Here is a 26,050-nt window from a genome sequence, read left to right on the forward strand (position 1 = left end):
TTAGACCAGATCCTAACAAGTGCACTTATTCAGATGAATGCTAACTCCAGTCCAAATTCCATTACATGAATTACTCCCATTTAGCATGAGCAATCATGACAGTAAATTGTACAAGAAAGTGTACAATGCCATGAAACACCTTGAGGAGCATAATGTTATAGAATGCATCCTGTTTACCTTGCCAACTATAAAACCAGTTGTGGTTGATGAGAGAAGCTGGGATCCCCTGACGTCATGAGCCTGAGGCCAGTGTTAAAGCTTTGCTGTTTGAAGAGTATTACCACCAATAACATCCTCCTCTTCATTTCCTCCTAGATCGACCACATGGCTCGTATCTCACCGATACTGTCAGGACAACATAGACAACCAGGGGCACCATGGGCCAGGCTGGACTCGGACTACATAACATCATCCCGTCAAAAAACACACACACACACACACACACACACACACACACACACACACACACACACACATTTTTTGGACACCACAATCACAAGAAGGCTGCAAACTCCAAACTAATACCTGATGGTGGGGTACTGCAGGGAAATAACAGTGAAAAGGAATGATATAATCTTGATGGACATTCAAAGCAAAAAGCAGTCACATCAAACACTTATTTCATCATTGCATTTATTGCTGAAGGTTTGTATAAAGATAATAGCACCTGTACAATATCATATAAACACATCGGCAATCTTAACTGAGGCCTGAGAGGGATGACCTGCAACAACTCATTCTCATTGGCCAGCCTAATAAAGGGGAGGGGCACCACAGGATAGATATACAGCACTAGAGTAGGATGACGTTACCCAGAGACACTAATCTAGGGTCAGTTTTATGTTTTCCCCTCATGGTTAAAGTTAGGATTTGGGGAGCGTAAGCTGATCCCAGATCTATGCCTCCGGTAAATCACTTTTCAGAGCCACAGTACGCCGGAGAGCTCTTAGAACGAGAGAAATAACACTAGACAAAAACATTCATCTTTATTGTATAGTCTACTATTTACCCAGTATTTTCTTAGAAGCAGAGATGTGAAGTGTTTAAAATACTTCTGAGTATTGTGTAATTTGTATTACACTGGACTGAAAAACACTCCAATCTGTTTTTAACAAGATCCTTTTGAAAGCTGTAATTTTTGTTTTCAAAATATTTTGTTGTTGTTGTTATAGCGGTTCACCATTGTGGCCCCGTATCACTCTGTATTGGAATCAGAAGTCTGATGGCACTACGGGGTGATAAGAGCATCTGCTAAATTAGCTAAATATAAATGTGTATGTAAAAATGGACAATTGCAAAGCAAGCTGAGTGTTATGTGAATAAGCTCCGCCCCAAAACAAGGTTTGTCTAGAAGAGATACAGCTTTAGTCAAAATTGACATTTGTAGAAGGTTTAGGAGAATTTACGCAAGCAGGTTAGGAGAATTAACGTAGCAGGTTAGGAGAATTAGGCTAAACTGTATGCCATCTAGACGTGACCCTGAAACAAGGCCAATAATAATACCCAGTGTGCTTTGCAGTTCATTTTGGTATGTTCATTTTCACATATACATTTACATTTTGGTTATGTAGCAGACACTCTTATCCAGAGTGACATACAGTCAGTGCAAATGAACAACAACATATCACACTTATAGCAAGCAAAACATTTCTGAGAATGCTGTTGCTGTTCGGGCCAGCTAAGTGCTTCTGTATTATAAAATACAAAATACATGTATTTGAATTAAATACATTTAAAAATTCAAGTATTTTGTGGTTTATTTTGATACATTGATCTTTATGGTATTTTGTTATTGTATTTGGTCATTTTTGACAATCCCTGCTCAGAAGTGACATGGAAAATGTTGATGACATAATAGTTATCTTATCATTACTAATTTGTTTGGGGGATTAATTAAGTATCAGAAAATACCCATTTTCACATCCTAATGTCTTTGTAAATACGAGGCAAAAACCAGCTGAAAGGGGATTGTAAACACAGTGTTATCGGATGTCATCATCATTTCTGTGGTGGGGGAACGTTGAATAGAAAACAACATGGCAGCCGATTACACAGGTATACATTCTGAGTGACATTCATCAGTATTGGAAAGCAGGTGGGATATTGGAGAGAAGTTGACATAACTAACTCTTTAGAGGCAGCTGGAGGCCTGATACCCTGGAAGAGTTGGGAAGGTGCAAGACTGGCTAAGACAAACTGCACACAGCAGCAGTACACAGTACCATAGCTCCATGAATTTCTGCCCAATGAAGATAACGACAGTTTGTGGGGGTTATTATGATGATGATGGTGAAAAGGCTGCTGTCGGCTGATTGCACTAGAGATGAAATCCACCAATAGGATCGCAGTGTGGAAGCCCTGTACGTGTGCATTTTGTATGAGAGGGGTCCATGTGGTGGGTGTAGTGCGGGTCAAAGTTTACCCTCTACAGGTGACACAGCACTGTTTCTGGATGGACCTGAGGGAGCAGCGGCCCAGCAGCTTCAACTTGTCACAGAACCGAGACGACATGCTGTTCCTCCTACACAGCAGACCTATACAACCAACACCAAGGACAGAACAGAACACGGATTTAGGTCAACCACAATAAATAAAAGCATCCAGTGTAACTACAGTTTAGTACCTTGCTTAAGGCACATCGACACATGTTTCACCTAGCTGGCTTGGGGGTTTAAACGAGCAACCTTTCAGTTACCGGCCTAGCGCTCTTAACGGCTAGGCTACCTGCTGTACTGTGTGTCCATCAACAGTATATACAGCTCTGGAAAAAATGAAGAGACCACTGCACAATTATCCGTTTCTCTGGTTTTACTATTTATAGGTACAGTGCCTTGCGAAAGTATTCGGCCCCCTTGAACTTTGCGACCTTTTGCCGCATTTCAGGCTTCAAACATAAAGATATAAAACTGTATTTTTTTGTGAAGAATCAACAACAAGTGGGACACAATCATGAAGTGGAACGACATTTATTGGATATTTAAAACTTTTTTAACAAATCAAAAACTGAAAAATTGGGCGTGCAAAATTATTCAGCCCCCTTAAGTTAATACTTTGTAGCGCCACCTTTTGCTGCGATTACAGCTGTAAGTCGCTTGGGGTATGTCTCTATCAGTTTTGCACATCGAGAGACTGAAATGTTTTCCCATTCCTCCTTGCAAAACAGCTCGAGCTCAGTGAGGTTGGATGGAGAGCATTTGTGAACAGCAGTTTTCAGTTCTTTCCACAGATTCTCGATTGGATTCAGGTCTGGACTTTGACTTGGCCATTCTAACACCTGGATATGTTTATTTTTGAACCATTCCATTGTAGATTTTGCTTTATGTTTTGGATCATTGTCTTGTTGGAAGACAAATCTCCGTCCCAGTCTCAGGTCTTTTGCAGACTCCATCAGGTTTTCTTCCAGAATGGTTCTGTATTTGGCTCCATCCAGCTTCCCATCAATTTTAACCATCTTCCCTGTCCCTGCTGAAGAAAAGCAGGCCCAAACCATGATGCTGCCACCACCATGTTTGACAGTGGGGATGGTGTGTTCAGCTGTGTTGCTTTTACGCCAAACATAACGTTTTGCATTGTTGCCAAAAAGTTCAATTTTGGTTTCATCTGACCAGAGCACCTTCTTCCACATGTTTGGTGTGTCTCCCAGGTGGCTTGTGGCAAACTTTAAACAACACTTTTTATGGATATCTTTAAGAAATGGCTTTCTTCTTGCCACTCTTCCATAAAGGCCAGATTTGTGCAATATACGACTGATTGTTGTCCTATGGACAGAGTCTCCCACCTCAGCTGTAGATCTCTGCAGTTCATCCAGAGTGATCATGGGCCTCTTGGCTGCATCTCTGATCAGTCTTCTCCTTGTATGAGCTGAAAGTTTAGAGGGACGGCCAGGTCTTGGTAGATTTGCAGTGGTCTGATACTCCTTCCATTTCAATATTATCGCTTGCACAGTGCTCCTTGGGATGTTTAAAGCTTGGGAAATCTTTTTGTATCCAAATCCGGCTTTAAACTTCTTCACAGCAGTATCTCGGACCTGCCTGGTGTGTTCCTTGTTCTTCATGATGCTCTCTGCGCTTTTAACGGACCTCTGAGACTATCACAGTGCAGGTGCATTTATACGGAGACTTGATTACACACAGGTGGATTGTATTTATCATCATTAGTCATTTAGGTCAACATTGAATCATTCAGAGATCCTCACTGAACTTCTGGAGAGAGTTTGCTGCACTGAAAGTAAAGGGGCTGAATAATTTTGCACGCCCAATTTTTCAGTTTTTGATTTGTTAAAAAAGTTTGAAATATCCAATAAATGTCGTTCCACTTCATGATTGTGTCCCACTTGTTGTTGATTCTTCACAAAAAAATACAGTTTTATATCTTTATGTTTGAAGTCTGAAATGTGGCAAAAGGTCGCAAAGTTCAAAGGGGCCGAATACTTTTGCAAGGCACTGTATGTGTTTGGGTAAAATGAACATTTTGTTTTATTCTATAAGCTACTGACAGCATTTCTCCCAAATTCCAAATCAAATATTGTAATTTAGAGCTTTTATTCGCAGAAAATGACAACTGGTCATAATAACAAAAAATATGCAGTATTTTTAAACAACACAATACTAATGTTTTAACTTAGGAAGAGTTCAGAAATCAATATTTGGTGGAATAAACCTGATTTTCAATCACAGCTTTCATGCGTCTTGGCCTGCTCTAAACCCTGAGTGTTTGACAGTAATGAAGTTGTCTGTGGTTTTTCGTTCTCACTGATACTTTGTCACTATTATACTTTGTATGAGTTATGTTACTCGTTACCATCCCCCCTAGACTGTCGGGCCAAAGGGATTCCTAACAGTTAGTCTTACCTGTGTTAGTGGTACCTGTGTTAGTGGTATCTGTGTTAGTGGTACCTGTGTTAGTGGTACCTGTGTTAGTGGTATCTGTGTTAGTGGTACCTGTGTTAGTGGTACCTGTGTTAGTGGTACCTGTGTTAGTGGTATCTGTGTTAGTGGTACCTGTGTTAGTGGTACCTGTGTTAGTGGTATCTGTGTTAGTGGTACCTGTGTTAGTGGTACCTGTGTTAGTGGTATCTGTGTTAGTGGTATCTGTGTTAGTGGTACCTGTGTTAGTGGTATCTGTGTTAGTGGTACCTGTGTTTGTCTTACCTGTGTTAGTGGTACCTGTGTTTGTCTTACCTGTGTTAGTCTTACACTCCTGCAAGTTGCATGTCCTGATTGTGTCAGGCCTGTTGCTCTGGTCACAGAGACTGTTCTCCACAGAGCTAGAGTCCTCAATGACACACGGCACCACGCGATGCTGCATCCCCCCACCACAACTCACAGAGCACTGACACACACAGAAGAAAACAGATATTACTCACACACACTAGTCCCCACTGACACACACAGAAGAAAACAGATATTACTCACACACACTAGTCCCCACTGACACACACAGAAGAAAACAGATATTACTCACACACACTAGTCCCCACTGACACACACAGAAGAAAACAGATATTACTCACACACACTAGTCCCCACTGACACACACAGAAGAAAACAGATATTACTCACACACACTAGTCCCCACTGACACACACAGAAGAAAACAGATATTACTCACACACACTAGTCCCCACTGACACACACAGAAGAAAACAGATATTACTCACACACACTAGTCCCCACTGACACACACAGAAGAAAACAGATATTACTCACACACACTAGTCCCCACTGACACACACAGAAGAAAACAGATATTACTCACACACACTAGTCCCCACTGACACACCGTACCATACAATGCACACTCTGAACATGTAACAGGTGCAAACTGTAAGTATGTTCCTCTGTGCCATTACCTTCTCCCAGTCCTGCGGGTCCCAGTAGCTGCAGCGCTGCAGGTTGCAGGTCTCTGTGTCGTTTGGTCTCTGGGTGGCGCTACAGCGCTGCGGCTCAGGGCAGTACACCAGCCGCTCCCACAATCCACCACCACAGCTACGAGAACACTGGGGATGAAAGGAGTTTATATTAACAATCATATTGTAATTCATATGAACCAAGCCAGTCAACATGTGATAACGTGTGTGTGTACCTGTCCCCAGGGGGAAGTTCTCCAGGGCTGGCAGGGTTGGGGATGACAGGACAGGGTGCTGGGGGGTCTGGAGGAAAGAGCTTGGCAGTGGAACGGTCTCAGTGGATGTCCCTTCTGCCCATCCACACACTGCACCTCACGCTGCCTCCTTCCCACCACCTCACATCGCTCTGGACACTACGGAGAGAGAGGGGGGAGAGAATGAGAGAGAGGGTGGGAGGAGAGAGAGAATGAGAGAGGGTGGGAGGAGAGAGAGAATGAGAGAGAGAGGGTGGGAGAGAGAGAATGAGAGAGATTGTGTGGGAGAGAGCGAATGAGAGAGAGAGGGTGGGAGAGAGAGAATGAGAGAGAGGGTGGGAGAGAGAGAATGAGAGAGAGAGGGTGGGAGGAGAGAGAGAATGAGAGAGATTGGGTGGGAGAGAGCAAATGAGAGAGAGAGGGTGGGAGAGAGAGAATGAGAGAGAGGGTGGGAGAGAGAGAATGAGAGAGAGAGGGTGGGAGGAGAGAGAGAATGAGAGAGGGTGGGAGGAGAGAGAGAATGAGAGAGAGAGGGTGGGAGAGAGAGAGTGAGAGAGAGAGGGTGGGAGAGCGAGAATGAGAGAGAGAGGGTGGGAGAGAGAGAATGAGAGAGAGAGGGTGGGAGAGAGAGAATGAGAGAGAGAGAGGGTGGGAGGAGAGAGAGAATGAGAGAGGGTGGGAGGAGAGAGAGAATGAGAGAGGGTGGGAGGGAGGAGAGAGAGAATGAGAGAGATTGGGTGGGAGAGAGAGAATGAGAGAGAGAGGGTGGGAGAGAGAGAATGAGAGAGAGAGAGGGTGGGAGAGAGAGAATGAGAGAGGGTGGGAGGAGAGAGAGAGGGTGGGAGAGAGAGAATGAGAGAGAGAGGGTGGGAGGAGAGAGAATGAGAGAGGTGGGAGGAGAGAGAGAATGAGAGAGAGAGGGTGGGAGAGAGAGAATGAGAGAGAGAGGGTGGGAGAGAGAGAGGGTGGGAGGAGAGAGAATGAGAGAGGTGGGAGGAGAGAGAGAATGAGAGAGAGAGGGTGGGAGAGAGAGAATGAGAGAGAGAGGGTGGGAGAGAGAGAATGAGAGAGAGAGGGTGGGAGAGAGCGGAGCAAAGAAAAGAGTCCCCTCATCCAGCAGGTCCTGGGGCTGAGTTCACAGACCTGGTCCACTAACACACTGAAGCCTCAGGACCAGAACATCCAATCAATCAGAATAAACCAAATTACAACAATGTCAAAACAAAACATAAGCACAAGCACAAACTAAAATACAGTGCTATCTGGCCCTAAATCGACAGTAACCATGGCAAACTATTTGAGTTGGCAGATGTGGGTTGGCAGCGCACTACATTGCTGCCTGCCATAAGATGAGGGACAGTGTCTGACAGACCAACCAACCTGTACTATGCTTACTGTTATGGTTCAATGTTGAATAAAGGTTAAATAAATCAATTAAAAATAAATGTATGGTTATTTTGACCCTTGATTATTGTTGATACTGTTGTCCCATTGATAATATGGATTATTATTATTTCAATTATGTTAATATTGTAAATCTCCAAAGTAAGCTTTGGCAATATGTACATTGTAACGTTATGCTAATAAAGCAAATTGAATTGAATTGAGAGAGAGAGAGAGAGAGAAAGGTATAGTATAATCAGCTCACCATAAGAGACGTGTTGCTGTCTTGTGTAGTTTACCCAGGATACTGACCTTGCTCCAGTTGCCACTCAGCCAGGTGGCACAGGGGCGCAGGTGGCAGGTGCGAGCTGGTTCCGGTCTCTCCAGGTTGGCACAGTCCGATTCCTGCTGGGAGCTACACAGCACTGGCCTCCACACTGCCCCCAGGCCACATGACGTAGAACACTGACACAGACAACAGGTGAGAAGAGAGAGAGAGGAAGACGGAGATTTGGTTTATTTGATTTAATTCTGATGTAAAACCCTCGTTCATCAAAAGGAAGTATGTTGTAAGTAAGTATAGACGTGTGTCTTCTCCATGACTATACACCGCTATAAGAGGGTTCATTCTTACATTTGGGATTCTAATAAACTAAAGGCATTGTATCTTTATAGGGTCATTACCACTAAGCTCATCAACAGAGGGTTACAGTTTCCTGTACTCACCTCGCTCCAGTTGCCCACCACCCAGAACACATCCATGCTGATTGGCTCCTGGGCGTTCAGGGACCCATAGTCATTGGTGAAAGTCACTACGGGACTTTCTGGTTTCTGCTTCTGACCTTTGCCTTTTGAACAAAGGGAGGGGCCTTTAAAACGTGAGGCAGGCTTCTTAGCCAGTGGGCCTGGCTTTTTAGAACAGGGGGCAGAGCTGCCATTCTCTGGGATCTCATTGGGCTTCTTCAGCTTAATGATCCTCGCAGTGGGGTGGGGGGCATCTGTTGATGGGCTAGTAGAGTAGGGGGCATCTCTAGTGTGGAAAGTGCCTTCTGTTGTGGGGTACAGTACTTGTTTACTGTGGTAAGGGACTTTGGGTGTACTCCTCACCCCTGCTGTGTGTGCCAGGGGTGTAGGGGTGGTGTGGGGCACTGTGGTTGCCCGTTGGGTGGAAGGGGTGGTTTTGGGGCGAGTGAGGGGGTAGTGGCGGGGGGTCACGGGCTGGCGTCCAGTGCCGGTTTGTGGGGCTGAGGGGGAGGTAGTGCGAAGTACTCTGGTTGCGTGTGGGGTTGTATGTGATGTTGTTTGGACACTTGTGTGCGGTGTAATTGTAGGGTGTAACCTGGTGGTGGTCACGGTGGCTGGTGATTGTTTGGGAGTCCTGAGAGAGGTTGCTGTGGTAAAAATGTCAAAATCTATATGCCCCTCCTTCCCTGTTGTCATGACGTCCTCCACTACATAGTCATACCCCGGGGTGTACCTCACCCCCGAGTCTGGAAACACAAAACCAGATGTACTCCCCTCCTCCTTTATCTCTTCTTCCTCTTTGTCTCTCATGTCCCTCTCTCTGTTCTCCTCTTCAGTAGGACTGGTCGTAATAAAAAAAACTTTATTTTCCTCTACACTCCCATTCTTCTCCACTATCAGGTTCAACTCATAGCCATCTACGTCGATGATGTCAGAAGCTGTGGAGGATGGTGGAAGGGGCCTGGTGGTAGAGGTGGTGATGGGGGTTGTAGTTCTCTCAGTCACAGTGATGGTTCTGGGTGTAGCGGTGGGGCTGGTGCTTCTGGGACCCCAGGCGTGTGTAACCGGCTGCCTGGTGGGGTGTCTCTTGGGCGGGTAGACACGGCGGTATTTAGGGGTTTGTCCCGGACGTCGTCGGAGGCCTGCGCTTGGACAGCTCAGCAGGGCACATAGAGACTTGGAGCGAGGCATGGTTTCTATGTCACACTTTCGTTTGGGTGCAGTCAGGCAGGTGACTGTCCGGGAGCGCACGCTACCACCACATGACACTGGGCACTGAGAGGGAGAAAGATTAAATAGGTTATTAACACAACAAGGAGAGAGAGAGAGAGAGACAGAGCAAGAGAGAGAGGTTTACAAAACAGGCAGGATAGGGAAGCTAGAGAGGAGAATGGATAGAGGCATGGGCAGAAACACAGGAAGAGACAGGGTGTGAGAGAGGGAGAGAATAGAACTGTACCGGGCTCCAGCTGCCCACGGCCCAGTCGGGTCCACAGGACAGGTCTCTGTTGCAGGGCACCACAGGTTTGGGTTTGAGCAGCTGTTTACAGTCCCCAGGGTGGAGGACTCTCTCCTCCCCTGCCACAGTGCGAACACACATCACCGTGCGCTTCCTCACCCCTTCTGAACCACAGGTGGCAGAGCACAGCTGCCAGCCCCCCACCCACCACCTACCCAGGGGGAGAGGGAACAGAGTGGGAGAGGGAACAGAGTGGGAGAGGGAACAGAGTGGGAGAGGGAACAGAGTGGGAGAGGGAACAGAGTGTGAGAGGGAACAGAGTGTGAGAGGGAACAGAGTGTGAGAGGTAACAGAGTGGGAGAGGGAACAGAGTGGGAGAGGGAACAGAGTGGGAGAGGGAACAGAGTGGGAGAGGGAACAGAGTGTGAGAGGGAACAGAGTGTGAGAGGGAAGAGAGTGGGAGAGGGAACAGAGTGGGAGAGGGAACAGAGTGGGAGAGGGAACAGAGTGGGAGAGGGAACAGAGTGTGAGAGGGAACAGAGTGTGAGAGGGAACAGAGTGTGAGAGGGAACAGAGGAGTCCTGAACAAATATGTCTTCTGCACATATTATTTTCAGAAGCAAATCAGACTAAAAACAACCGTACTAAAAGTTAGAACAGACAGTAATAACACCAGATACAGCAGTAATAACGTAGTACTACAGTAGAAATAAGACAGGTGTTATAGAGTGGTTGTCTTAGTAATGGGGACACTATGAAACCTGACGGGACAGTCCATGTTCTTGCACTTGCGGTGTCTGTCCTCCGGGCGGCTCTCTGGGTCACACAGAGACTCATCTACCACACCCACCTCCAGCTCAAAACACCTGGCAGGCTGCTGCTGCTCACCTGGATGGCACAGAACACAGGGAATGTTTCTGCTTGAATAATTACACTGTAGGCTATAACTCTCAATACTGCTTAACTCTCTGAATTGAAATGCAATCATCATCCATATCATCAGAATCCAAAATCCACAACTCTTAATATCTGACAAGTTAACACAATCCACAACTCTTAATATCTGACAAGTTAACACAATCCACAACTCTTAATATCTGACAAGTTAACACAATCCACAACTCTTAATATCTGACAAGTTAACACACGGAGTACAAATATTCTACACACGGAGTATGGCCGTCCGACCAAAGCTGAATATGAATTTAAAGCATATCATTAGTTGTTTAAAAGACAACCACTCACCTAGCCCACATGTGGTGCTGCAGTCTGTCCAGGCCCCATGCCTCCACCTGTACTCCGACTTGATTACCTCATTTCCTGTCTGGCGGGTCTTCTTGATGGTGTACTCGTACTTTATACCTGGGTTCTTCTCCTGGTACAGCAACTGAACAACAGGAAACACACCCAGCTGTTAGTGTGTGTGTATGGTGTACTCGTACTTTATACCTGGGTTCTTCTCCTGGTACAGCAACTGAACAACAGGAAACACACCCAGCTGTTAGTGTGTGTGTATGGTGTACTCGTACTTTATACCTGGGTTCTTCTCCTGGTACAGCAACTGAACAACAGGAAACACACCCAGCTGTTAGTGTGTGTGTATGGTGTACTCGTACTTTATACCTGGGTTCTTCTCCTGGTACAGCAACTGAACAACAGGAAACACACCCAGCTGTTAGTGTGTGTGTATGGTGTACTCGTACTTTATACCTGGGTTCTTCTCCTGGTACAGCAACTGAACAACAGGAAACACACCCAGCTGTTAGTGTGTGTGTATGCCATCTGCATCGTCATCTGGCTGGTCAATATCTAGCTGGGTGGTTTCCTGTGTTGGGTGTGTATAGTGTATATGGATTATGTGTATAATTAGATTATGACTGGTTATTTGGTGTGTATAGTTTATATGGTGTGTGTAGTTTATATGGTGTGTATAGTTTATATGGTGTGTGTATAATTAGATTATGACTGGTTATTTGGTGTGTATAGTTTATATGGTGTGTGTAGTTTATATGGTGTGTGTAGTTTATATGGTGTGTGTAGTTAGATTATGACTGGTTATTTGGTGTGTATAGTTTATATGGTGTGTGTAGTTTATATGGTGTGTATAGTTTATATGGTGTGTATAGTTTATATGGTGTGTGTATAATTAGATTATGACTGGTTATTTGGTGTGTATAGTTTATATGGTGTGTGTAGTTTATATGGTGTGTGTAGTTTATATGGTGTGTGTAGTTTATATGATGTGTGTATAATTAGATTATGACTGGTTATTTGGTGTGTATAGTTTATATGGTGTGTGTAGTTTATATGGTGTGTGTAGTTAGATTATGACTGGTTATTTGGTGTGTGTAGTTTATATGGTGTGTGTAATTAGATTTGACTGGTTATTTGGTGGGTATAGTTTAAATGGTGTGTGTAATTCGATTTTGACTGGTTGTTTGGTGTGTATAGTTTAAATGGTGTGTGTAATTCGATTTTGACTGGTTATTTGGTGTGTATAGTTTAAATGGTGTGTGTAATTCGATTTTGACTGGTTATTTGGTGTGTATAGTTTAAATGGTGTGTGTAATTAGATTTTGACTGGTTGTTTGGTGTGTATAGTTTATATGGTGTGTGTAGTTTATATGGTGTGTATAGTTTATATGGTGTGTGTATAATTAGATTATGACTGGTTATTTGGTGTGTATAGTTTATATGGTGTGTGTAGTTTATATGGTGTGTGTAGTTTATATGGTGTGTGTAGTTTATATGGTGTGTATAGTTTATATGGTGTGTGTAGTTTATATGGTGTGTGTAGTTTATATGGTGTGTGTATAATTAGATTATGACTGGTTATTTGGTGTGTATAGTTTATATGGTGTGTGTAGTTTATATGGTGTGTGTAGTTAGATTATGACTGGTTATTTGGTGTGTGTAGTTTATATGGTGTGTGTAATTAGATTTGACTGGTTGTTTGGTGTGTATAGTTTAAATGGTGTGTGTAATTCGATTTTGACTGGTTATTTGGTGTGTATAGTTTAAATGGTGTGTGTAATTCGATTTTGACTGGTTGTTTGGTGTGTATAGTTTAAATGGTGTGTGTAATTCGATTTTGACTGGTTATTTGGTGTGTATAGTTTAAATGGTGTGTGTAATTAGATTTTGACTGGTTGTTTGGTGTGTATAGTTTAAATGGTGTGTGTACCTGGATCATGACTGGTTGTTTGGTGGGTCCAGAGGAGGTAAGGTTCTCCAGGTTCCCACTGCGTTCATAGTAGAAGGTGGCTCCGCCTGCCTTGTACTCCCCGTTCCATTGGATGATGTACTGGCCATTCAGGAAGTACTCCTCTGACATCTGACCCCGCAGAGCCAGGAAGTTCCCCGCCTCCTCCACTTCCTGGACAACAATGTCACGAGCCCCCTCTGGGATCACTCCCACGTCCACGTAGCCTGGGACAGGAGGATGGAGGAAAAGGGGAATCGGCTGTGTTAGTGCTGGGCTGGAACAAAAGCCTGCAAACCCATGGGTCCCTGGGACCGAAAAACAGAAAGTATTCTTACTCCTTGACTTATTCCACATTTTTTTGTGTACAGCCTGAATTCAAAATGTATTAAATTTATTATTTTTCACACCCATCTACACACAATACCCCATAATGACAAAGTGAAAACATGTCTTAGAAATGTTTGTACATTTATTGAAAATGAAATACAGAAATATCTCATTTCCATACAGTAAGTATTTACAATAGATGTTAAAATCACATTTGGTAGCAATTACAGCTGGAAGTATTTCTGGGTGAAAGTGTCATGTATTGTCATATTATGTCTTGTTCCTGTTCTTTCTCTTCACTCCGTCTCCCTCTGCTGGTCGTATTAGGTTACCTTCTCTTCCTCTCCTTCCCCCAGCTGCTCCTCATCTTCTCTAACTACCTCGTTCCCCCTTTTCCCACCTGTTCCCTTTTTTCCCTCTGATTAGGTCTCTATTTCTCTCTCTGTTCCTGCTTCTGTCTTTGTCAGATTCTCGTTTGAGTTTCTCATGCCAGAACCAAACTATCGTCTCGTTTGCTTCACCCTTGTCCTGTCCTGTCGGAATCTGCCTGTTCATCTGATGATACGTGTGATCAGGTACCTCTGTCCTCTACGACCCGCGCCTACCCAGAGAGACCAGCAGTCTGTCGCCGCTAACCCAGCTATTCTCCTCTGCTGCTAAGAAGGGGACTCTACCCAGCTATTCTCCTCTGCTGCTAGAAGGGGAACTCTTCTGTGAATATCAGAAGGACTTTATGATTCATTTGTCGCCCTCTCTGCGGGTTGTTTATTTTTCCATTATATACATTTGAAGAGGATCTATGTCTTACCTGTGTTTTGACATTAAAGGACTCTGTTTTTGTTAAACCGCTTTTGGGTCCTCACTCACGTGCATAACAGAAAGTCTCTAAAAGCTTTGCACACCTGGATTGCACACTATTTGCAAATATATAATTTTTTTACATTCTTCAAGACCTGTCAAGTTGGTTGTTGATAATTTGCAGATAGCCATTTGCAAGTCTTGCCATAGACTATCAAGCTGATTTAAGTTAAAACTGTAACTAGGCCACTCAGGAACATTCAATATCGTCATGGTAAGCAACTTCTGTTTTAGGTTATTGTCCTGCTGAAAGGGGAATTTGTCTCCCAGTGTCTTTTGGAAAGCAGACCGAACCAGGTTTTACTCTAGGATTTTTCCTGTGCTTAGCTCTATTCCGACCCTGTCAAGCCGCACCAATGTGTCGGAGGACACACTGTACAGCTGGCGTCAGAGGTCAGCGTGCAGGCACCCAGACCGCCACAAGGAGTCGCTAGAGCGCAATGGGACAAGGAAATCCAGGCCGGCCAAACCCTCCCCTAACCCGGACAATGCTGGGCCAATTGTGCGCCGCCCCATGAGTCTCCCGGTCACGGCCGGCTGTGACACAGCCTGGGATCAAACCCAGGTCTGTAGTGGCGCCTCAAGCACTGTGATGCAGGGCCTTAGACCGCTGCCCCACTCGGGAGGCCCAACTTTACCATGCTTAAAGGGATGTTCAATGTCTGCTTTTTTTCTCTCACCCATCTACCAATAGGTGCCATTATTTGTGAGGCATTTGAAAACCTCACTGGTCTTTGTGGTTGAATCTGTGTTTGAAATGACGGATCTTACAGATAATTGTATGTGTGGGATACAGAGATGAGGTAGTCATTCAAAAATCATGTTAAACACTATTATTGCACACAGAGTGAGTCCATGCAACTTGTAATGTAACTTGTTAAGCAAATTTTCACTCCTGAACTTGTTTAGACTTCAAATAACAAATGGTATGAAATCTTATTGACTGAAGACATTTTAGATTGTCATTGTTAATTAAACAATTTGCAAAATCTTGAAAAACGTAATTCCACTTAGAAATGATTGGATATTAGGTGTAGGCCGATGACAAAAAATCTACATTTAATCAATATAAAATTCAGGCTGTAACACAATGAAATGTGGAAAAAGTCAAGGGGTGGTAATACATTCTGAAGGCATCTAATCATAAACCTACTCCTGAAATTGTAGCAAAGCTAGAAGCAATGAAATGCAAGCAAATGCATGATGAAGACACTGTTAAACAATCAAAACATAATTCATGGTTGCAGGCCGCAACGTGGGAGAGGCCAGAGCACACAGAGAGGCCACCATGGCAGCCAGACTCTCTGTGATGTTTAATAGAGGGTGTGTGTCTGTTAGGTGACGGGGGGTGGGCTAACCCTGTCTCTGTGTGCTCTGGCTGTGCCTCAGTTTTTTAATAGTGTGTGGATGGGTTGGGGAGGTGTTGTTGTGTGTCTGTTTGTGAGGGTAAGAGAAGGGGCAGCATCGCTTTGGATCTCAGCTCTGCCCTTTGAAGATTCATATAGCTGAGCCGGCCGGTGTCTGGAAATGGGCGGACACACGCACGCACGCACGCACGCACGCACGCACGCACGCACACACACACACACACACACACACACACACACACACACACACACACACACACACACACACACACACACACACACACACACACACACACACACACACACAGTGGGTGTCTGGGTGGTAAGGTTGAGATCTGGGTCTGGATAGCTAGCAGTGGTAACTTACCCCCTGATTGGCTAGGTGGTATTGTGTGCCATACTGCTTATATCTGATGCCTGATGCCTCCTTTCATCGACACTATAACTGTCTGGGGGAAGAGTCTAGAACTGTCTGGGGGTAGAGTCTAGAACTGTCTGGGGTAGAGTCTAGAACTGTCTGGGGCAGAGTCTAGAACTGTCTGGGGTAGGGTTTAGAACTGTCTGGGGGAGAGTCTAGAACTGTCTGGGGGTAGAGTCTAGAACTGTCTGGGGGTAGAGTCTAGAACTGTCTGGGGGTAGAGTCTAGAACTGTCTGGGGTAGAGTCTAGAACTGTCTGGGGCAGAGTCTAGAACTGTCTGGGGTAGAGTCTAGAACTGTCTGGGGGTAGAGTCTAGAACTGTCTGGGGTAGAGTCTAGAACTGTCTGGGGGAGAGTCTAGAACTGTCTGGGGTAGAGTCTAGAACTGTCTGGGGGTAGAGTCTAGAACTGTCTGGGGCAGAGTCTAGAACTGTCTGGGGTAGAGTCTAGAACTGTCTGGGGCAGAGTCTAGAACTGTCTGGGGTAGAGTCTAGAACTGTCTGGGGTAGAGTCTATAACTGTCTGGGGCAGAGTCTAGAACTGTCTGGGGTAGAGTCTAGAACTGTCTGGGGGTAGAGTCTATAACTGTCTGGGGTAGAGTCTAGAACTGTCTGGGGTAGAGTATAGAACTGTCTGGGGTAGTGTCTAGAACTGTCTGGGGCAGAGTCTAGAACTGTCTGGGGTAGAGTCTAGAACTGTCTGGGGTAGAGTCTAGAACTGTCTGGGGTAGAGTCTAGAACTGTCTGGGGTAGAGTCTAGAACTGTCTGGGGGTAGAGTCCAGAACTGTCTGGGGTAGAGTATAGAACTGTCTGGGGGTAGAGTCTAGAACTGTGGGGGTAGAGTCTAGAACTGTCTGGGGTAGAGTCTAGAACTGTCTGGGGCAGAGTCTAGAACTGTCTGGGGTAGAGTCTAGAACTGTCTGGGGTAGTGTCTAGAACTGTCTGGGGCAGAGTCTAGAACTGTCTGGGGTAGAGTCTAGAACTGTCTGGGGGTAGAGTCTAGAACTGTGGGGGTAGAGTCTAGAACTGTCTGGGGTAGAGTCTAGAACTGTCTGGGGCAGAGTCTATAACTGTCTGGGGTAGAGTCTAGAACTGTCTGGCGGTAGAGTCTAGGGGCTAGAACTGTCTGGGGTAGAGTCTAGAACTGTCTGGGGTAGAGTCTAGGGGCTAGAACTGTCTGGGGTAGAGTCTAGAACTGTCTGGGGTAGAGTCTATAACTGTCTGGGGTAAAGTCTAGAACTGTCTGGGGTAGAGTCTAGAACTGTCTAGCGGTAGAGTCTAGGGGCTAGAACTGTCTGGGGTAGGGTCTAGAGGATAGAACTGTCTGGAGGTAGAGTCTAGAACTGTCTGGGGTAGAGTCTAGAACTGTCTGGGGTAGAGTCTAGAACTGTCTGGGGGTAGAGTCTAGAACTGTCTGGGGTAGAGTCTAGAACTGTCTGGGGGTAGAGTCTAGAACTGTGGGGGTAGAGTCTAGAACTGTCTGGGGTAGAGTCTAGAACTGTCTGGGGCAGAGTCTAGAACTGTCTGGGGTAGAGTCTAGAACTGTCTGGGGTAGAGTCTAGAACTGTCTGGGGCAGAGTCTAGAACTGTCTGGGGTAGAGTCTAGAACTGTCTGGGGGTAGAGTCTATAACTGTCTGGGGTAGAGTCTAGAACTGTCTGGGGTAGAGTATAGAACTGTCTGGGGTAGTGTCTAGAACTGTCTGGGGGTAGAGTCTAGAACTGTCTGGGGTAGAGTCTAGAACTGTCTGGGGGTAGAGTCTAGAACTGTGGGGGTAGAGTCTAGAACTGTCTGGGGTAGAGTCTAGAACTGTCTGGGGCAGAGTCTAGAACTGTCTGGGGTAGAGTCTAGAACTGTCTGGGGTAGAGTCTAGAACTGTCTGGGGTAGAGTCTAGAACTGTCTGGGGTAGAGTCTAGAACTGTCTGGGGGTAGAGTCTAGAACTGTCTGGGGTAGAGTCTAGAACTGTCTGGGGGTAGAGTCTAGAACTGTGGGGGTAGAGTCTAGAACTGTCTGGGGTAGAGTCTAGAACTGTCTGGGGCAGAGTCTAGAACTGTCTGGGGTAGAGTCTAGAACTGTCTGGGGTAGTGTCTAGAACTGTCTGGGGCAGAGTCTAGAACTGTCTGGGGTAGATTCTAGAACTGTCTGGGGTAGAGTCTAGAACTGTCTGGGGTAGAGTCTAGAACTGTCTGGGGGTAGAGTCTAGAACTGTGGGGGTAGAGTCTAGAACTGTCTGGGGTAGAGTCTAGAACTGTCTGGGGCAGAGTCTAGAACTGTCTGGGGTAGAGTCTAGAACTGTCTGGCGGTAGAGTCTAGGGGCTAGAACTGTCTGGGGTAGAGTCTAGAACTGTCTGGGGTAGAGTCTAGGGGCTAGAACTGTCTGGGGTAGAGTCTAGAACTGTCTGGGGTAGAGTCTATAACTGTCTTGGGTAAAGTCTAGAACTGTCTGGGGTAGAGTCTAGAACTGTCTAGCGGTAGAGTCTAGGGGCTAGAACTGTCTGGGGTAGGGTCTAGAGGATAGAACTGTCTGGAGGTAGAGTCTAGAACTGTCTGGGGTAGAGTCTAGAACTGTCTGGGGTAGAGTCTAGAACTGTCTGGGGTAGAGTCTAGAACTGTCTGGGGGTAGAGTCTAGAACTGTCTGGGGTAGAGTCTAGAACTGTCTGGGGGTAGAGTCTAGAACTGTGGGGGTAGAGTCTAGAACTGTCTGGGGTAGAGTCTAGAACTGTCTAGGGTAGAGTATAGAACTGTCTGGGGTAGTGTCTAGAACTGTCTGGGGGTAGAGTCTAGAACTGTCTGGGGTAGAGTCTAGAACTGTCTGGGGGTAGAGTCTAGAACTGTGGGGGTAGAGTCTAGAACTGTCTGGGGTAGAGTCTAGAACTGTCTGGGGCAGAGTCTAGAACTGTCTGGGGTAGAGTCTAGAACTGTCTGGGGTAGAGTCTAGAACTGTCTGGGGTAGAGTCTAGAACTGTCTGGGGTAGAGTCTAGAACTGTCTGGGGTAGAGTCTAGAACTGTCTGGGGGTAGAGTCTAGAACTGTCTGGGGTAGAGTCTAGAACTGTCTGGGGGTAGAGTCTAGAACTGTGGGGGTAGAGTCTAGAACTGTCTGGGGTAGAGTCTAGAACTGTCTGGGGCAGAGTCTAGAACTGTCTGGGGTAGAGTCTAGAACTGTCTGGGGTAGTGTCTAGAACTGTCTGGGGCAGAGTCTAGAACTGTCTGGGGTAGAGTCTAGAACTGTCTGGGGTAGAGTCTAGAACTGTCTGGGGTAGAGTCTAGAACTGTCTGGGGGTAGAGTCTAGAACTGTGGGGGTAGAGTCTAGAACTGTCTGGGGTAGAGTCTAGAACTGTCTGGGGCAGAGTCTAGAACTGTCTGGGGTAGAGTCTAGAACTGTCTGGCGGTAGAGTCTAGGGGCTAGAACTGTCTGGGGTAGAGTCTAGAACTGTCTGGGGTAGAGTCTAGGGGCTAGAACTGTCTGGGGTAGAGTCTAGAACTGTCTGGGGTAGAGTCTATAACTGTCTTGGGTAAAGTCTAGAACTGTCTGGGGTAGAGTCTAGAACTGTCTAGCGGTAGAGTCTAGGGGCTAGAACTGTCTGGGGTAGGGTCTAGAGCAGGGGTGTCAAAGTCAAATGGACGGAGGGCCAAATAAAAAAATCAGCTACAAGACGAGGGCCGGACTGTTCGAATGTTCATTGAAAAATTTTTAAATGACGCATATAGTCTAGTGAACCTAATTGAACCTACTGAAAACCTAACAAATATATTACAATATGATCAGATAAATAAAGCAATATTTTCTTATGGCTCTGTCAGTAATCTTTAATTTTCAACAGACACAAAAGACAAATTTCCTTTATATAAATATCCCCATAACATGAACATTAAATGAAAGAAACCGGTATTCAAGGCACCATCAGTAGACTATATTTTCTATTTTAGCAAAAGTGGGCTAAATTTACTTCAAAGAAAAAACAATAATAGCAATTTTCTATCATCCACTCAACTGAAATATTTTTAAAATATAATTGGATTGAAATACAAAAAAATAAAGTGCAAAAATCTATTAATCAAAAACAACACTTTGTTTAAGGAGAAGTAACATGCAGTGAAAACAAATATTAAATTTTAACTTTTAAACTTGAACTGAGTAAAAACTCTAAATATGTGATTGCACAGTAATGTTCACTTGTTTGAGGTTGAGGGTGATACTTGGTGGTGTCCCATCTTTTCCACAAGTTCATCAATGTTCGGGGTAAGGCTCTGAGCTGAAGAAATCCTCAGAATTGAGTGGAGGTGTTCAGCAGTAAGTCGACTTCTGTGTGATGTTTTGTTCAGGTTCATCAAAGAAAACAGTTGTTCACACAGGTATGTGCTGCCAAACATAGACAACGTTTGAGCAGCCTGGATGCGCAGCTGGGGCATTGTGCCGGGGAGGAAACGGGCGAACTCCGCAGCACCCACTGCCGCATATTTTGCCCTCAGTGCATCATTGCATTGGAGGTCAATCAACTCCATTTGGAGGTTTGGTGGTGAGCTTTCCACGTCAACAGCAAATGGGTTACCGAGCAGTTCCAACCTGCTTTTTTGTGCTTCAAAGTCAGCAAATCGGCGTCGAAAGTCAGCGGCAAGCATACCTATTTTATCAGCCAACTGTGTGCTCGGGAACGCACTGGTAGAGAGCTTCTCTTTCATGGTCTGGCAGCTGGGAAAGTGGCTCAAATTTTCTTTCCGCATCTGCGTCTCCCACAGAGTCAGTTTGGTTTTAAATGCCTTCACTGTACTGTACATATCAGAGATGACACGATCCCGACCCTGCAGCTGCAAGTTTATTGCATTCAGATGACTCGTAATGTCACACAGAAAAGCCATTTCACACAGAAACATTTCGTCTCGGAGTTGTGTTGTGTCTTTCCCTTTGCTGTCCAAGAACAGACAAATCTCCTCACGAAGCTCGAAACATCTTTGAAGCACCTTTCCCTGGCTTAGCCATCGCACCTCTGTGTGATAAGGCAAATCACCATGCTCCGTTTCTAACTCCGTCAGAAATGCCTTGAACTGGCGGTGATTCAAACCTTTGGCTCTGATAAAGTTAACTGTGCGCGTGATGATGCTCATTACATGCTCCATTTTCAAGGCTTTACCGCACAACGCTTCCTGGTGTATGATACAATGATAAGCTGTCAGCTCACCTGTCGCGTTTTCCTCTTGCATCTTTTCCCGTATCTTCGCCACCAGTCCGCTCCTGTGTCCACACATCGCAGGTGCTCCGTCGGTTGTCAAACCCACGAGTTTTTCCCAAGGCAGCTCCATCTCATTTACACATCTTGACACCTCTTCATACAAATCATGCCCCGTAGTTGTGCCATGCATAGGACGTAAAGCCAAAAACTCCTCTGTCACGCTTAGGTTGGAGTCCACTCCGCGGATGAAAATTGACAACTGGGCAATGTCAGAAATGTCGGTGCTCTCATCCACAGCCAAGGAATATGCAATAAAATCTTTTCCCTTTTTCACAAGCTGCTCTTTTAGATTGATGGACAACTGGTCTACTCTCTCGGCAATGGTGTTTCTGCTCAGACTCACATTTAAAAAGAGTTGCCTTTTTTCTGGGCAAACTTCGTCACAAACTTTAATCATGCAGTTTTTGATGAAATCCCCCTCCGTAAATGGCCGGGCTGATTTAGCGATCTCTTCTGCCAAAATAAAACTGGCCTTGACAGTTGCGTCCGCGTGTGTGTCCGCGTGTTTCGTTTCATAATGTCGTCTCAGATTATACTCTTTCAGTACCGCCACACTTTCTCCACACAGAAGACACACAGGTTTTCCAGCTACCTTCGTGAACATATACTCCGACTCCCACCTTGTTTGAAACCCCCGGTTCTCAGTATCCACCTTCCGTTTTGCCATTTTTGATGGGTATCTGAAAGTTAATTTTACTGTGATGCTGACGACTGCTGTGCCAATAAATATTGAAATGAAGCAGCCTACTGCTCGGTGCGTCACCTTTGCATTGTGGGAAATGTAGTATTGGTGCGTGTAAAAGATCTGCGGGCTGCCGGCTTGCTGCGGGCCGGTTCTAATAATAAATCAAGATCATCCCAGGGGCCGTAAAAAACCTTCTTGCGGGCCGGATGTGGCCCGCGGGCCTTGACTCTGACATATGTGCGAGGATAGAACTGTCTGGAGGTAGAGTCTAGAACTGTCTGGGGTAGAGTCTAGAACTGTCTGGGGTAGAGTCTAGAACTGTCTGGGGTAGAGTCTAGAACTGTCTGGGGTAGAGTCTAGAACTGTCTGGGGTAGGGTCTAGAGGATAGAACTGTCTGGAGGTAGGGTCTAGGGGCTATAACTGTCTAGGATAGAGTCTAGGGGCTAGAATGGTATGGGGGTAGGGTCTGGGGGCTGTAACTGTCTGGGGTAGAATCTAAGGGCTATACCTGTCTGGGGGTAGGGTCTAGGGGCTATAACAGTCTGGGGTAGGGGCTAGGGGCTATAACTGTTTGGGGGTAGGGTTTAGGGGCTATAACTATGTTGGGGTAGGGTCTAGGGGCTATAACAGTCTGGGGTAGGGTCTAGGGTCTAGAATGGTCTGGGGTAGGGTTTAGGGGCTATAACTGTTTGGTGGTATGGTCAGGGGCTATAACTGTTTGGGGGTAGTGTCTAGGGTCTAGAATGGTCTGGGGGTAGGGTCACGGGGCCATGTAAATGTCTGGTGTTAGGGTCTAGGATCTAGCATGGTTTGGGGTCAGGCCAGGGGCTATAACTGTCTGGGGGTAGGGTCTAGGGTCTGAAATGGTCTGGGGCTAGGATCTAGGGGCTATAACTGTCTGGGGGTAGGATCTAGGGTCTAAAATGGTCTGGGGCTAGGATCTAGGGGCTATAACTGTCTGGAGGTAGGGTCTAGGAGCTATAACTGTCTGGGGGTAGGATCTAGGGGTCAGTTGGGGTTTGGGCCCTCCAAAGTGATGATTGGAGTTATATCCCAGATTTGAATGCAACATCAATGTGATATGTGAGGAAGAGCTGCTTGGAGATTTCTAGTAAACTTTATATAACTAATACTTTCCTGTTCTGTACTTTGACTGCTGATGTAAAAAGGTCTCTCTCTCTCTCTCTGGCTGTGAGGTCGCTGAGTTCACTAGTGAGTCATTCTTGCAAAAACACAGTTGTACTGGAGTCTGACAGTCAGATATAGCAAAGAAAGCAAGACATGTAGCTGTGTACACACACACACACACACACACACACACACACACACACACACACACACACACACACACACACACACACACACACACACACACACACACACACACACACACACACACACACACACACACACACACACATTAACACAACAAATATGCGGTCTGCAGCCAAAGACAGCAGGACAAATAGCTGTATACTCCCATATAGAGCGATGCCATGACAACGACATGGGAACAACACAATTACATAATCCTTTAGCCAGTGAGATAAAACATTGTGGGAGATGTTTTGGGGGTTCTGGGAGGAGATGAGACTATAGGAAGATATTTATGGAGGGGAGAGGAGACTCACCGAAGCCATCCCCACCCTCAAAAGTCATCTGGACAGTCTCACAGGAAGAACCATCGCCCAGACACACTCCACACTGATCCTCTAAAGCATTAGAGTCTATACCATAGTCACAGCCCACCTCCTACAGACACAACACACAGGTCAAAATTAGTTTACACACACACACACACACACACACACACACACACACACACACACACACACACACACACACACACACACACACACACACACACACACACACACACACACACACACACACACACACACACACACACACACACACACACACACACACACACACACACACACACACACACTCAAATAGAGTCACAGGGCACCCCCAGAACCAACATAAGGCAAATATACAAGATAATCAGATCAGAGACACGCAGAGATACACAGAGACACACAGAGACACACAGAGATACACAGTGACACACAGAGATAGACAGAGACACAAAGAGATAGACAGAGACACACAGAGATACACAGAGACACACAGAGATACACAGAGATACAGAGAGATACACAGAGATACACAGAGAGACACAGAGATACACAGAGACACAGATAGACAGATATAGACAGAGGAGAAAACAAACAGATTCCCTCTCTATATCTTCACTCTAACAGGCAGAGCTTATATCTTAGATTCATCTTAGGCCACATGCTCTCTCCTCACAGAGACATGACTAATACTGACTTTCCGCCTGCCTCACTCCCTCCCTCTTCTCTCTCTCTCTACCCCCCCTCCCTCCCCCTCTCTCTCTTTCTCTCTCTCTCTCTCTCTCTCTCTCTCGCTACCCCCCCCTCTCTCTCTCTCTCTACCTCCCTCCCCCTCCTCTCTCTCTTTCTGTCTCTCTACCTCCCTCCCTCCCCCTCCTCTCTCTCTCTCTACCTCCCCCTCCTCTCTCTCTTTCTGTCTCTCTACCTCCCTCCCTCCCCCTCCTCTCTCTCTCTCTCTCTCTTCCTCCCTCCCCCTCCTCTCTCTACCTCCCCCTTCTCTCTTTCTCTCTCTCTCCCTCCCCCTCCTCTCTCTCTCTACCTCCCCATCCTCTCTCTCTCTCTCTCTCTCTCTCTCTCTCTCTCTCTCTCTCTCTCTCTCTCTCTACCTCCCTCCCCCTCCACCCTCCCTCCCTCCCTCCCTCCCTCCCACCCCCTCCCCTCTCTCTCTCTCTCTCTCTCTCTCTCTCTCTCTCTCTCTCTCTCTCTTTCTCTCTCTCTCTCTCTCTCTCTCTCTCTACCTCCCTCCCCCTCCACCCTCCCTCCCTCCCTCACTCCCTCCCACCCCTCCTCTCTCTCTCTCTCTCTCTCTCTCTCTCTCTCTCTCTCTCTCTCTCTCTCTCTACCTTGCACACTCCATTGACACAGATGCTTCTGGAGTTGTTGTTCATGAAGCAGGGAGTTCCGTCTGTCACAGCATCCAGCATTTTCTCAGAGAAATGTTCACGCACTGGACGACAGTGAAGCTCGCACGGACTCGCTGGGAACCCAGGGAAGAGATGGAACCAGAGATGGAGGGGGGATGAGAGTGGGAGAGGGTCAATAAATGAGGGGACACCAGTACAAATATTGAAAAGTGTAATTTCCTATAGAGTTTTGGAGAAGTATAAGAAATGTATATATGTGTATGTATGTGCTGCCCCCTTCTGCTAGAGATATATAACCACACCTCCTGGAATGATGAGGCGTGTGCATGTATGTGGCACCTTAATTAGGGAGGATGGGCTCATAATAATGGCTGGAACAGAACCAGGACCTCTACACCAGGCGGTGTCAGAGGAAGGCCCTGAAAATTGTCAAAGACCCCAGCCACCCCAGTCATAGAATGTTATCTCTACTACCGCATGGCAAACGGTACTGGCTTCTCAACAGTTTTTACCCCCAAGCCATAAGACTCCTGAACAGGTAACCAAATGGTTACCCAGACTATTTACATTGTGTGCCCCCCCTCCCCCCAACCCCTCTTTTACGCTGCTGCTACTCTGTTTATCTTATATGCATAGCCACTTTAACTATACATTCGTGTACATACTACCTCAATTGGGCCGACCAACCTGTGCTTCCGCACATTGGCTAACAGGGCTATCTGCATTGTGTCCCGCCACCCGCCAACCCCTCTTTTACGCTTCTGCTACTCTCTGTTCATCATATATGCATTGTGACTTTAACCATATCTACATGTACACACTACCTCAATAAGCCTGACTAACAGGTGTCTGTATATAGCCTTGCTACTCTTTTTTCAAATGTCTTTTTACTGTTGTTTTATTTCTTTACTTACCTACACACACACACACACACACACACACACACACACACACACACACACACACACACACACACACACACACACACACACACACACACACACACACACACACACACACACACACACATAACCTTTTTTTTCCCTCACCATTGGTTAGAGCCTGTAAGTACGCATTTCACTGTAAGGTTTACACCTGTTGTATTCGGCTCACGTGACAAATAAACTGAATCAATGGAATGGCATCGATCACATCAAACACATGGTTTCCATGGTTTCCATGTGTTTGAAACCATTCCATTCACTCCATTCCAGCCATTATCATGAGCCGTCCTCCCCTCAGCAGCCTCCTGTGCCGTCTCGGT

At 46.0% G+C, this 26,050-nt stretch overlaps 1 protein-coding gene across 1 annotated transcript in view; it reads right to left on the reverse strand.

Annotated features, from left to right (window-relative positions):
• Positions 1–616: 616 nt before the first annotated feature.
• Positions 617–26,050, reverse strand: part of LOC139389803 (A disintegrin and metalloproteinase with thrombospondin motifs 12-like) — a 49,107-nt gene continuing 23,673 nt past the window's right edge. The window contains exons 14-25 of the mRNA XM_071136764.1: positions 24,766–24,899; positions 23,414–23,534; positions 12,873–13,117; positions 10,934–11,075; positions 10,450–10,576; positions 9,689–9,899; positions 8,212–9,504; positions 7,798–7,950; positions 6,085–6,261; positions 5,852–5,998; positions 5,181–5,331; positions 617–2,534 (exon numbers count right to left, since the gene is read on the reverse strand). Coding sequence (XP_070992865.1) covers positions 2,419–2,534; positions 5,181–5,331; positions 5,852–5,998; positions 6,085–6,261; positions 7,798–7,950; positions 8,212–9,504; positions 9,689–9,899; positions 10,450–10,576; positions 10,934–11,075; positions 12,873–13,117; positions 23,414–23,534; positions 24,766–24,899 — 3,017 coding nt within the window. The 3' untranslated portion in view covers positions 617–2,418. The remainder of the gene's footprint in view (positions 2,535–5,180; positions 5,332–5,851; positions 5,999–6,084; positions 6,262–7,797; positions 7,951–8,211; positions 9,505–9,688; positions 9,900–10,449; positions 10,577–10,933; positions 11,076–12,872; positions 13,118–23,413; positions 23,535–24,765; positions 24,900–26,050) is intronic.

The sequence above is a fragment of the Oncorhynchus clarkii genome, chromosome 30, assembly GCF_045791955.1.
Source record: "Oncorhynchus clarkii lewisi isolate Uvic-CL-2024 chromosome 30, UVic_Ocla_1.0, whole genome shotgun sequence".
Classification (NCBI taxonomy): domain Eukaryota; kingdom Metazoa; phylum Chordata; class Actinopteri; order Salmoniformes; family Salmonidae; genus Oncorhynchus; species Oncorhynchus clarkii.